At 38.3% G+C, this 12,342-nt stretch overlaps 1 protein-coding gene across 1 annotated transcript in view; it reads right to left on the minus strand.

Moving 5' to 3' along the window:
- Positions 1–12,342, minus strand: part of ABCA5 (ATP binding cassette subfamily A member 5) — a 59,006-nt gene that overhangs the window by 18,456 nt on the left and 28,208 nt on the right. Inside the window, exons 15-22 of the mRNA XM_044983723.1 lie at positions 10,667–10,786; positions 9,631–9,769; positions 9,342–9,432; positions 8,967–9,106; positions 6,722–6,841; positions 5,529–5,730; positions 3,825–3,994; positions 2,603–2,730 (exon numbers count right to left, since the gene is read on the minus strand). Coding sequence (XP_044839658.1) covers positions 2,603–2,730; positions 3,825–3,994; positions 5,529–5,730; positions 6,722–6,841; positions 8,967–9,106; positions 9,342–9,432; positions 9,631–9,769; positions 10,667–10,786 — 1,110 coding nt within the window. The remainder of the gene's footprint in view (positions 1–2,602; positions 2,731–3,824; positions 3,995–5,528; positions 5,731–6,721; positions 6,842–8,966; positions 9,107–9,341; positions 9,433–9,630; positions 9,770–10,666; positions 10,787–12,342) is intronic.

The following is a 12,342-nucleotide window of genomic DNA, read 5'->3' on the forward strand; positions in this document are numbered from 1 at the left end:
TTGGACTTGAAAGACAGTGCTTTGATTTACATATTAATACACGCACTCCAATACACACACTTCTCTTTCCATACTAGAGCGTTGTTGCAAGAGCAGTTTGGGTGAGTTGCGAAGGTGAACTGAGAATGAGCTGACAGTCTAATATGAAAAGAGACCATGTTGGGTGCACAGATTTAATATATTAAACTCCGAGATGTTTTTGATGTTTAATTAAAAAGACCATTTAAGTAAAATATATTTAAAGAAATTCCCTCATTTACAGTATTAATCCATCGTTAGCATTTGCTAAAATATCTTTTATTTTCCTTTTTTTTTTTTTTTTTAAATGAGAGGTGTTTAGAAGGACTGCAAATCTGAGGGTTTGTTTTTTATTTAAATGAAGTCAATGTCAATTACACCAAAGAATGAGCCTTATATTAAGCTAGAAATTTAATCACTTGTGGTACCATTCATGTTTTCACATCCCAGTTACATAGAACGGAAACACAGCATTCTGGATAATTTACAAATGAAATTATTGATTTATAATGCCATGCACTTACATACTGGCAGGCAGGTAAAAACAAATTAAATAAGTTCTCACTTGACTTTTGATTAAAATATGGAAAATGTGCAATGGAAATTTTACTAAGCTAATGTTACTAGTATACTGAAGTTATGTTTACCTTGCTAAAATTTCCAGTCTATTAATAGACAAACTATCTTCTGCCAGGCAAAAAGCAATATTTTCTTCATTGTGTTATTACCCCACATTTGAAAAGCTCTAGAATTAATTTATTCTTAAAAAACCCTAAGTGTCTGGAGAGGATAGTGGAGGTTCAGGTGCATAGCACAGACTATATTTAACTGTTACTATCACCCTAATTTAAATTAGGACTGTTGATTAATCGCAGTTAACTCACGCAAACGAAAAAAAATTAATTGCGATTACTTGCAGTTTTAATTGTACTGTTAAACAAGAGTCCCAATTGAAATGTATTAAATATTTTTATACATTTTCAAATATATTTACTTCAATTACAACACAGAATACAAAGTGTACAGTGCTCACTTTAAATTATTATTTTTGATTAAAAATATTTGCACTGTAAAAATTATTCAAAAATAGTATTTTTCAATTCACCTCATACAAGTACCATAGTGCAATTTTTTATTGTGAAAGTGCAACTTACAAATATGGATATTTTTGTTACATAACTGCACTCAAAAACAAAACAGTGTAAAACTTTAGTAAATGTAAAACAAGTCCACTCAGTCCTACTTCTCGTTCAGCCAACAATTAAGACAAACAAGTCAGTTTACATTTATGGGGAATAATGCTGCCCCCTTCTTGTTTACAATGTCACCTGAAAGTGAGAAAAGGCATTCACATGGCACTTTTGTAGCCAGCATTGCAACATATTTACATGCCAGATATGCTAAACATTTGTAGGCCCTTTCATGCTTCAGTCACCATTCCAGAGGGCATGCTTCCATGCTGATGACGCTTGTTAAAAAAATGATGCGTTAAATACATTTGTGAACTCCTTGGGGAGAACTGTATGCCTCCTGCTCTGTTTTACCTGAATTCTGCCATATATCTCATGTTATAGCAGTCTCGGCTGATGACCCAGCACATGTTTATTTTTAAGAACACTTTCCCTACAGATCTGACAAAATGCAAAGGAAGTACCAATGTGAGATTTCTAATGATAGCTACAGCACCTGACCCAAGGTTTAAGAAATCTGAGCGGGATGAGGTGTGAAGCATGATTTCAGAAGTCTTAAAAGAGCAACACTCCAATGTGGAAACTACAGAACCCGAACCAACAAAAAGGAAAATCAACCTTCTGCTGGTGGCATCAGACTCAGGTGATGAAAATGAACATGTGTCGGTCTGCACTGCTTTGGATTGTTATCAAGCAGAACCCATCATCAGCATGGATGCATGTGCCCTGGAATGGTGGTTGAAGCATGAAGGGACATATGAATCTTTAGCACATCTGGAATGTAAATATCTCATGATGCCAGCTATAACAGTGCCATTAGAATGCCTGTTCTCACATTCAGGTGACATTGTAAACAAGAAGCAGTCAGCATTATCTCCTGCAAATATAAACAAACTTGTTTGTCTGAGCAATTGGCTGAACAAGAGGTAGGACTGAATGGACTTGTAGGCTCTAAAGTTTGACATTTATTTTTTTTTAATGCAGTTTTTTTGGTACATAATTCTACATTTGTAAGTTCAACGTTCATAATAAAGAGATTGCACTAAGTACTTGTATTAGGTGAACTGAAAAATACAATTTCTTTGTTTTTTACGTGCAAATATTTGTAATCAGAAATAAATATAAAGTGAGCACTGTTATATTTTGTATTCTGTGTTGTAACTGAAATCAATATATTTGAAAATGTAGAAAACATCCAAAAATATTTAAATAAATGGAATTCTATTACTGTTTAACAGTGCGATTAATTTTTTAATCGCTTGACAGCCCTAATTTAAATATGAGCAATAGTATCATCTCCTGAAAACATCTTTCAGAGAACAAAGCACCAAAAACTACTTCTGAGGTATGGAGAAAAGGCCAGCAGCACCGCAACACATGCCCATCTTACTTACCTTTTCTGAAAGTGACACATTTAAAGCTGCACTGTGGGGTGCAGCTGACATGTAATCACTGTCATTGAACATCTCAGTCAATATCTGCTGGCTTCTGAGAGCACTGATGAGATCATCAATATTTGATCCTAATATAAGTCAATAAAGAAGCACACATGATTATTCATCACAGAAGTATTTCGTTGCATGCAAACTTTACACTGAAATTATGAACGCATTTATATCAAGATAACGAGAGAGTAGTTTCCCCATATAATCTTCCTTATGAGAAGTTACTGTTGTTTCTCTACATGTATAGAGACTCTTCAAATATTTTAAATAGTACTTATGTTTTGATTTCAGCTCCCTCCTTCAACATCCACACAAAAAACTTAGGAAAAAAAAGAAGTTTTGTTTCCTGTGTACATCAAATTAAAGTAAATTATATTTTTAGAAACCATTTCTGAACTATCACGGAGTACACGGATAAGTTTGGATAATCAAAGTTTCAGTGAGAGAGACTCGTTTTAATTGGAGTTATTTATCATGGATAGGATATTACTCTCTTTTGGAAAACAGGGTTCAAACAATGGAGATTGTAAGGTATACAAATGGTGTGTGTCTAAGATATTGGACCAATGTGTTTTTCTTATTGTCATGACTAGAGGTACATGGACTTTACCCAGCAAAACCTTAAAAAAATAAGGGTGGATGGATATGGAATTTAATTACACTATGTTGACCTAACTCTGCTCCCACTGACATCAGTGCTGGGAACTTCTGAAAGTCCCACCCTTAAATTGCATGGGTGGGTCATTTAAGAAAGCCATTTTCATTCCCATAGCAGCATATAGAGTCAGAATGCCACCCAATGGAAAGACTGAAAAATTTCTGGATCTTAATCAAATAGCTCCTGACAGCAGTTTTTAATCAAGTTTGGATAGAGGTTCATGCAGCTTTAGTCATCACCCATGAGTGATTAACACTGGAATGTTTCCATTTTAAAGAATATTAGATGCTTTTATGTTCTCTACATTGCAAATTAAAAAAATTCAACCAGCAGCCATTCATTGTAGTGATCATTCTTGAAGATCCAGCCTACATTCCACCTCCCTTCGCGTTCTGCATAGTTTATCGTCTCACACCAATGGGATGTTACATTTAAAAAGACATGATTAAAGCTGGAGTATTAAATACACAGCAGTAACCCACTAGAACTGTCTTTGCTTTTTTTAATTCTCACCTGTGGAGTTCTGAAGGAGGAGACTTGTTTTGTACTTGTTGTATTTTTCTCCAGGCTTCAGCAAGTACAAATCTGGGGAAAGTTTGATGGGAACCACAGGGTTTTTAAAGTAGTGATGTATAAGGAACATTAAAATCTGAATGACAAGAAACACTAAAAAAAGCAGCAACCTGAAAGAAATGAAGTGGTTTAAGTAAAGTTCAGTGGAAACTGATCCTTATTATTTTCATATTATTTAAAACAAGTTGTCCCTCAGGTGTCATTCTCAGGCCCACAATAGATAAAGACATCATCATTTCGGTTAATGGAAGTCTAATCACGAACACCTCGATTCCATTCAGAGACTACAGTTAACAAAAACTAAACATGTAAAAGGCAAAGCTCTTTACTGACTTCTTACCATAATTCAAAATTGCTCTGGAAAAAAGCAAGTGATGTTGGAGGCTACAGCAGGCAGCAACGTAACCAAAACAGTACATACATCGTATCATCAGTATTATCTACAGAAGAGGCTCATACCCAGGGAAGCAAATATTCATCAGCAGCATCAAGTATTATGATAGCCATGCTTATATATGGAGCACAGCATCACCATTCATTCTTGTTCATGGCTTGTTCCTCCAATAAACCCAGCCTGATCATGCGCCAGCATATGATGTCACACCATCTAGACAGTGGTCAGCCTCTAGTCAGATTGACTTTGGTTGTGTTTGCATTATTGTCTTTGGCATCCTATTAGCTGTTTGTCTTCTATAGCAGCGGTTCTCAACAGTGCGTCCATGAACCCTTTCACGGGGGCTGCGGGGCCCCATGGCTAAAATCCAGAGCCCAAATCCCTGCCCACCCAAAATAGAAGTCAAACTATACCGATGCTCAAGTCCCTTCTGCCCGCACCGGGCCCTGGAGTTTTTATAGCATGTTGTGGGGGGTCTCAGAAAGGAAAAGGTTGAGAACCCCTGTTCTACAGCGTCCTCACCAGTGCAATCTTTTTTATTGTAATCACTCTCATGCCCTAATTTCACATCCTCCCCCCGCCATTTAACTTCATGTCTTAAAATCATTCCATGTTACACTTGCCATCTTTCAAAAAACTCTCACCACTACTGCCTGCAGCTTTCTGAGGTCTGTTTCATTTAATGCCGCTGCTCCCAGACCCCAGAGTAATACTGTTAGTACACTGGTGTGATAAATATTCACTTTGGTACCAAATATAATGTTTTGATCAGTCCGTATTTTCATCTGTTTCTGTGCAGCACTCATGGCTAAGCCACATCTTTTAGCCTAATCCTTGGTGGAATCGTCGGCACTGATCAAGCTTCAGCAGCACATATAAGATTCCACTTGTTCTACGTCTTCTGCATTTCAACACTTTTTCTACTGTCCCTTTTCCAAGATGCAACCACTATGTCTTCACTGTAAGTTCAAGCCTACTACACTGATTTTCCATGGTAGCAAAGAGACCCATGATTAATTCAAACACGTCTGCCAGTTATATGACATCATCTCCATAAACTAAAGAGCTTAATTCCAATGTCACGCCCTCCAACTCAAAGATCTTAATGTCCAGTTTAAAAACCATGATGAAAAGCTACATTAAACACCACAGGTATAAAACAAACTACTAAAACATATCTAAGCATGTGAACTTCTGACACTCATAAATGGATTTTGGTAAATGAAACGGGAAGCCATCTTAATACTTACATAAGTCCCAATGACTTATTTTCACGTCTTAAGTTAAGGAAGTGAACCTTTGCTATAGTAGAGGCCTGCTCTTTCCAGAGAGCTGTATTGCTTACTGCAGATGATTTTGTCTCAGAGAGTATCAGTAGGCTTTGTTCCATCTCATCGAGCAATTTTGTATCCATTTCCTCGCCTGCTGACTGGGAATTAAATATGCTATAATCTGCAGGAAAAGAGAGGAGGATATAAACAAAACATAGGATTTACCTTTCCTGATCAAGTCACTGGACCACATCATGTAGTATCCTGCCTTCAGGAGTAGCCAAATGTTGGTGGTAGAAAGTCTATACAATGCATCTAAACAAACTGTGCAATGTTGTACAGAAGCAGAAAAACTCCTTTCTGATCCCCTATGCAACCAGCATACACCCAAAAGATGGAGATTTTAATTAGCCTAATTAATTTAGCCTATGCAACTACCAATAGTGCTAGATATCATGGAGTATTCAGCTGTTAAACTCTTTCTAAACAACTTTCCGAGTATAGGATAGTTCAATACCCTGTAGTTAACAACACAGCCTAGAAAGGTGAGGATACTTTCATCTATTAAACATAGAACCTAGAAGGGTATTGCTTACTTTTGGAGTAATCTCCTAAAGGACAGCAAGAAGCATTTCAAACAGGCCTCTGACTTTACACCAACAATCATATGGGGTGCAATTAACGGTGGGTATAAATGATGGTTAGATATTTAAATTCTATTTAGAGGTACAAATACATTTTTCGAATCAAGTGGCTGGAAATCTAATTGTATTTCCTGTGTCCACAATTGAGTGCAAGTGCAAAATCCCATAGGGAAATGTATATTTTTGAACTTTCAGCCTTATTTAAAAAAAAAAAAAAAAAAAAAAAAAGGACATTCCCTGTATCCCTGTACAGAGGTTCAGCACGAGACCTGTACAGCTCTGGACCTCAGACAGGGATCATTTTCCAACCTCTTTGCCCTTTGTTTGCTGTTCTGGTCGGGTATTTCAAGGAGCCCACAACAGCATGTGTTCTTAAGTGTCACATACTGTTTGATGTAATATTCTATGATAGGCCATTTGTGTTATTATTTCTGCTTTTCATAGTGAAAAGTGCTCAATACAATTTTACAAAAATTAACCACAACTAATCAAATCACAAAGAAAAAGGTTAATATAGTTACATCTCACCTGATTGATCAATTTCTGCTTCAATTTCCAGCTTCAGGAACACATCCTCCAACGTTGTCATGGAAACTCCGTAACTAATAACACCCAAATGTGAATGAGTGTCTAGATCAGAAAATAATCCTGTAGAGGTGAAATAATGTGACTGCTTGGCAACAAAATTACATTTGCCCACCAGAATTGCCTCTGATTTAATAAAAACCCATAGCGTGCCCCACAAGGTGAGACTCTTTAATGAATACATACAATATATGTACAATATGTTAATTGTAGAGACCCAGGTCAAGGCGCTATAGTTAATGCTGAGATGAGTTTTGCGTTTAAAGCAGATCTTCAATCAGTATGTTAGGTATGAGAAACACAGCACATTCTCCCCAAAACAACAGCATTTACTCTCCAAGTCCAAAATCGATCTTTTGAGAACTTACAAGTAAGTCCATCAAATAGTTTATGAGTTAAAATTAATTTAAAAATGAGTCCTTAAAGAAATGTAGCACCTGTCAGACCTATGCTTTGTCCCAAGTGATCTTAGTAATAGAGCTCAGTGAAATTTTCTGAATGGTTTATTCACAAAAAGATGCACACAGTCCCTACCCCCACCCCCACCCCACACACCCCCGTGAAACTGCATGTGTCGGTGTAATTTTTAGCCCAGTGGTTGCTTGGGTTGTAGGAGACCCAGGTTTGAATTCCCACTCTTGAGCAGAGACATGAATTCAGATCTCCCCTTTCTCAGATAAAGGGTCCTAATCACCAGGCTATAGGCATTCTGCTACCAATCTCTTCTGTTGAAGCTGCTCCACTTTTTATGACTAAATAAATATTCATTGGACCATAGAGAGAGATAGAATGACTCTCTAGATTGGAGTTTAAGGCACTCACCGCTTAGGTAGGACTTGTCGAGTCAAGTTTTCCTTCCATCTGATTCAGAGGAGGATTTGACTCTATATGTCCTACCTCCATGCAGAGTATTATGGTATGGAAGTGCAAAGTCAGAGCACCCAAACAAACTTGCAAGATCCCTGCAATATATTTTACATCTATACTCTCAACCTTAACTCCATTTTAAAGCAGTTTTTGTCTGGGATTTGATTCAATCCATTATATTTGTTCCACAATCCCTCTCTCATAGCAGCAAATTTCCCTGTGATGACACAATATCCTTTCCAGCTCACAACAGGCTCGGATTCTGTATGGCTAGTATCTCTTTTGCCATCTGTACGTTAAAATGGTCCAAGTTATTTTTATTTCAATTTGATAAAAGCAAAAAGGGCATGCATAGTATAAGAGCTTTATCTTGGACCAAGAGGGGGGTCCTCTGCATTTCCATTGTTAAAACCCATCCTCCTCTGCTTTACGTATTTACTGCCAAAGCCTCACCTCACAGTTAACGTACCAGGCTTCCTGTCGAGGAAGGCTAGGCTGCCTTCAGCAGCTGCTAGGAGAAAGAGCTGATAGACCCCCTCTTCTCCAGATGCTGAACACAGTCTCTAAAGCAGTCTTAGGGCTTGTCTACACTTGAAACGTTACAGCAGTTGCACCGCTGCAGACACTACCTACGCCGATGGTAAAGCGTCTCCCGTTGGCGTAGATAATCCACCTCCCCGAGAGATGGTATCTAAGTTGATGGAAAAATTCTTCAAATCAAACTATTGCTGTCTACACCAGGGGTTAGGTTGGTTTATCTATGCCATTAAGGGGGTGTGGATTTTTCATACCGCTAAGCAATTTAGCTGGATCGATCTAACACTATGTCTACACTACAAGTGCTCCAGCAGCACTGCTATGATGCTGTAGTGTAGACACTTACTATAGAGACGAAAGGGGTTTTTCTGCCATTGTAATATAGCCACCCTCAGGAGATGGTAACTAGGTCAATCCATCAACCTAGACGAGTCTATACGGTAGCTTAGGTCAGATTAACTGTCTCACAAGGGTGTGAATTTTTCACACCCCCTTAGCAAAGTAGCTAGGTTGATTTCAGTTCTAGGTGTAGAGCAGGCCTTAGTCAACACGTGCCCAAGAAATGAATTTGTGATTGGGAATTAAGGCAAAGAACATGCTTACAAATTTTCAACACTATTGTCAGTTTTCACTGTCTAATTATAAACATCAGAAAAAGTACATATATAAAGAAAAGTACATATACATACTTCTCTGAAGGTACCATTATGATCAGCTGATTGCCCCCTATATACACACACACACACACACACACGCTTAGCACTGAATTACAATGTGATCATACCTGAAAACTTGTCCACGTCTTTAAAAGGTAAGGTATACACAAGCTGCTGTTCATTCTGTTGTACCAAGCTGGCTCCAGGGATATGCTGTTTGATCAAGGCTGTTGTAGCTTCTGTATTGCAATATCCATCTATATGCATGCTAAAAATACAGAGTATTTTAAAACCTCTTTGTTTCTTCATTGCCATTTTTTGAAAGTGTAGCCAACAGAACAACAAAACAGAGTGAAAGTGATATCTGACTTTCCCTAATGTCAAAAAAATAAAATCTTTAAAAATTTAGTAGGATATTTTAAAATTATCCTACATCTTAAGGTGAAGACAAAGCAAATATAACATGACACAATGAAGGTGGCTTATAAACTACAAAATAATACCTCAAGCGGTAGCCAATTCCCCATTTGGTTTTGAGGAAAAGAGACGAGCCAACACATTTCAGTGTACCTTGAGAAATCACAGCTTTTCGATCTAGAAACAAAAACAGGTGTTTTTATTCTGAGGACCCTCAATCTACTCATAAAACAATGGCATGACTAAAGAGAGAAAACTCTGCTGTCTACTGACAGTGGAAGGAGCACCTGTTCACCTTCTATACTAAATACAATTCTAATTTACACTCTGCAAGCCCCCAGTAAATATGTCCCAAAGGGCCACAGCAAAACTCACCAGCAAGAATATCTGCCTCATCCATGAAATGAGTACTGAATACTGTTACCCGATTGGCTTGTCTGTTTTTCAGGAGATTCCAAACAACGTGTCGAGAACATGGGTCCATACCAGCAGTTGGTTCATCCAAGAGTAAAACCTACATAATGATTAGGAAAAAGGGAATAAAAAAATCCAAACCCTCCATAGTCACATCTGAGATACCCACAGGGAGACTATTAATTCAAGGGCAGTTATGCTCTATATGTTTAAAGGTAGGGTGGGGAAAAATGTCTTACTTTAACCAACTAAAAGCTATGCAAAACAGCCATCATCACTACTTTCTTTTAAACAAGTACATCACCTATTTGTGATAAACAGAAAAATCATACGCTACGTCACAGAAATGCATCTTCACAACTGGATACGTTCAGTTCCCACTATAAATAAATTTAAACTACAATGGTAAAAAGACACATTGGTTCCTTTTACCAATAGTTGGTGAAATTAAATATGTATGTTTTTTAAAAAGGTAGGAAATCATGAAGGGGATTGTCACATCTGTATACTGCAGCCTTTAAACATGTACCCAGTCTAAAAGAGCATCACACCTTATAGGTCACAAATAGCAACCATTTAACTCCGTAATCAGATAATACCATATACTCTCTGTCATGTCCCAGGTGCTTGCATGGCTTTTTCAGGCCATGAGCCTGCTCTCTCTGACACTGTACTGTTTTTAGAGGGTGGAATGCACTACCCTCCATTCCAGATGCAGTGCAACTTTTTATGCTAATTTACTACAGAAAAGCATGATATAATCCAGTTACTACATTCACTAACACAGTTAACTCTTTGCAATGTAAAGGCTGCATGCTTCAATTTGGGAATTTTAACTGTTTAAGCCAGAGTTGGTATGAAAACATAGGAACAGTTGACATATTTTTGCACCTTATTTGCATTGCTTGTAATTGCCAAGTAATATGAGCACAGGTACACTATGCATGCATATATACGGAACAAGCAGTAACTTAGTACTGTGGTTATGCCCCCTTACCTTTGGGCTCCCAAGAACAGCGATTCCTATCGACAGCTTTCTCTTCTGCCCTCCACTTAATTTTTTAGCTTGGTTATCTCGGATGGGCTGCATATCCAAATCATTCATCACTTTCTGCACCTTTAAAAATATACCAACAAAGGTGTTTCATGTCAATAGAAATGAGATACAGTGATTAAAACATAACTGGCATAATTATCAGCAATCTGATGTTATAGTTTGACAAATTACTGGTCATTTAAAATTTTTCTAATTAACATTCATAGATTCTAGGACTGGAAGGGACCTCGAGAGGTCATTGAGTCCAGTCCCCTACCCTCATGGCAGGACCAAATACTGTCTAGACCAGTGTTTCCCAAACTTGGGATGCCGCTTGTGTAGGGAAAGCCCCTGGCGGGCCGGGCCGGTGGGAGCCGCGATCGGCCAGACCTGTGGACGCGGTAGGTAAACAAACCGGCCCGGCCTGCCAGGGGCTTTCCCTACACAAGCGGCGTCCCAAGTTTGGGAAACACTGATGTAGACCATCCATGATAGAGACTTATCTAACCTACTTTTAAATATCTTCAGAGATGGAGATGCCACAACTTTCAGCCTTCCTTTGTAGGTCATGTTCTCTAGACCTTTAATCATTTTTGTTGCTCTTCCCTGGATCGTCTCCAATTTCTCCACATCTTTCTTGAAATGCGGTGCCCAGAACTGGACACACTATTCCAGCTGAGGCCTAACCAGCACAGAGTAGAGCCGAAGAATGACTTCTCGTGTCTTGCTCACAACACACCTGTTAATGCATCCCAGAAGCATGTTTGCTTTTTTTGCAACAGCATCACATTGTTGACTCATATTTAGCTTGCAGTCCACTATAACCCCTAGATCCCTTTCTGCCGTACTTCTTCCTAGACAGTCTCTTCCCATTCTGTATGTATGAAACTGATCGTTCCTTCCTAAGTGGAGCACTTTGCATTTATCTTTGTTAAACTTCATCCTGTTTACCTCAGGCCATTTCTCCAAATTGTCCAGATCATTTTGAATTATGACCCTATCCTCCAAAACTGTTGCAATCCCTCCCAGTTTGGTATCATCTGCAAACTTAATAAGCATACTTTCTATGCCAATATCTAAGTCGTTGATGAAGATATTGAACAGAGACGGTCCCAAAACAGACCCCTGCGGAACCCCACTTGTTATACCTTTCCAGCAGGATTCGGAACCATTAATAACTATTCTCTGAGTACAGTTATCCAGCCAGTTATGCACCCACCTTATAGTAGCCTCATCTAAGTTGATTTGCATAGTTTATTGATAAGAATATCATGTGAGACCATATCAAATGCCTTCCTAAAGTCTAGGTATAACACATCCACTGCTTCTCCCTTATCCACAAGACTCATTATCCTATCAAAGAAAGCTATCAGATTGGTTTGACATGATTTGTTCTTTACAATTCCATGCTGGCTATTCCCTATCACCTTACCACCTTCCAAGTGTTTGCATATGATTTCCTTAATTACTTGCTCCCTTATCTTCCCTGGCACAGAAGTTAAACTAACTGGTCTGTAGTTTCCGAGGTTGTTTTTATTTCCCTTTTTATAGATGGGCACTATGTTTGCCCTTTTCCAGTCTTCTGGAATCTCTCCCGTCTCCCATAATTTTCCAAAGATAATAGCTAGAGGCTCAGA

Source organism: Mauremys mutica, chromosome 12 (genome assembly GCF_020497125.1).
Source record: "Mauremys mutica isolate MM-2020 ecotype Southern chromosome 12, ASM2049712v1, whole genome shotgun sequence".
In the NCBI taxonomy this organism is placed as follows: Eukaryota; Metazoa; Chordata; order Testudines; family Geoemydidae; genus Mauremys; species Mauremys mutica.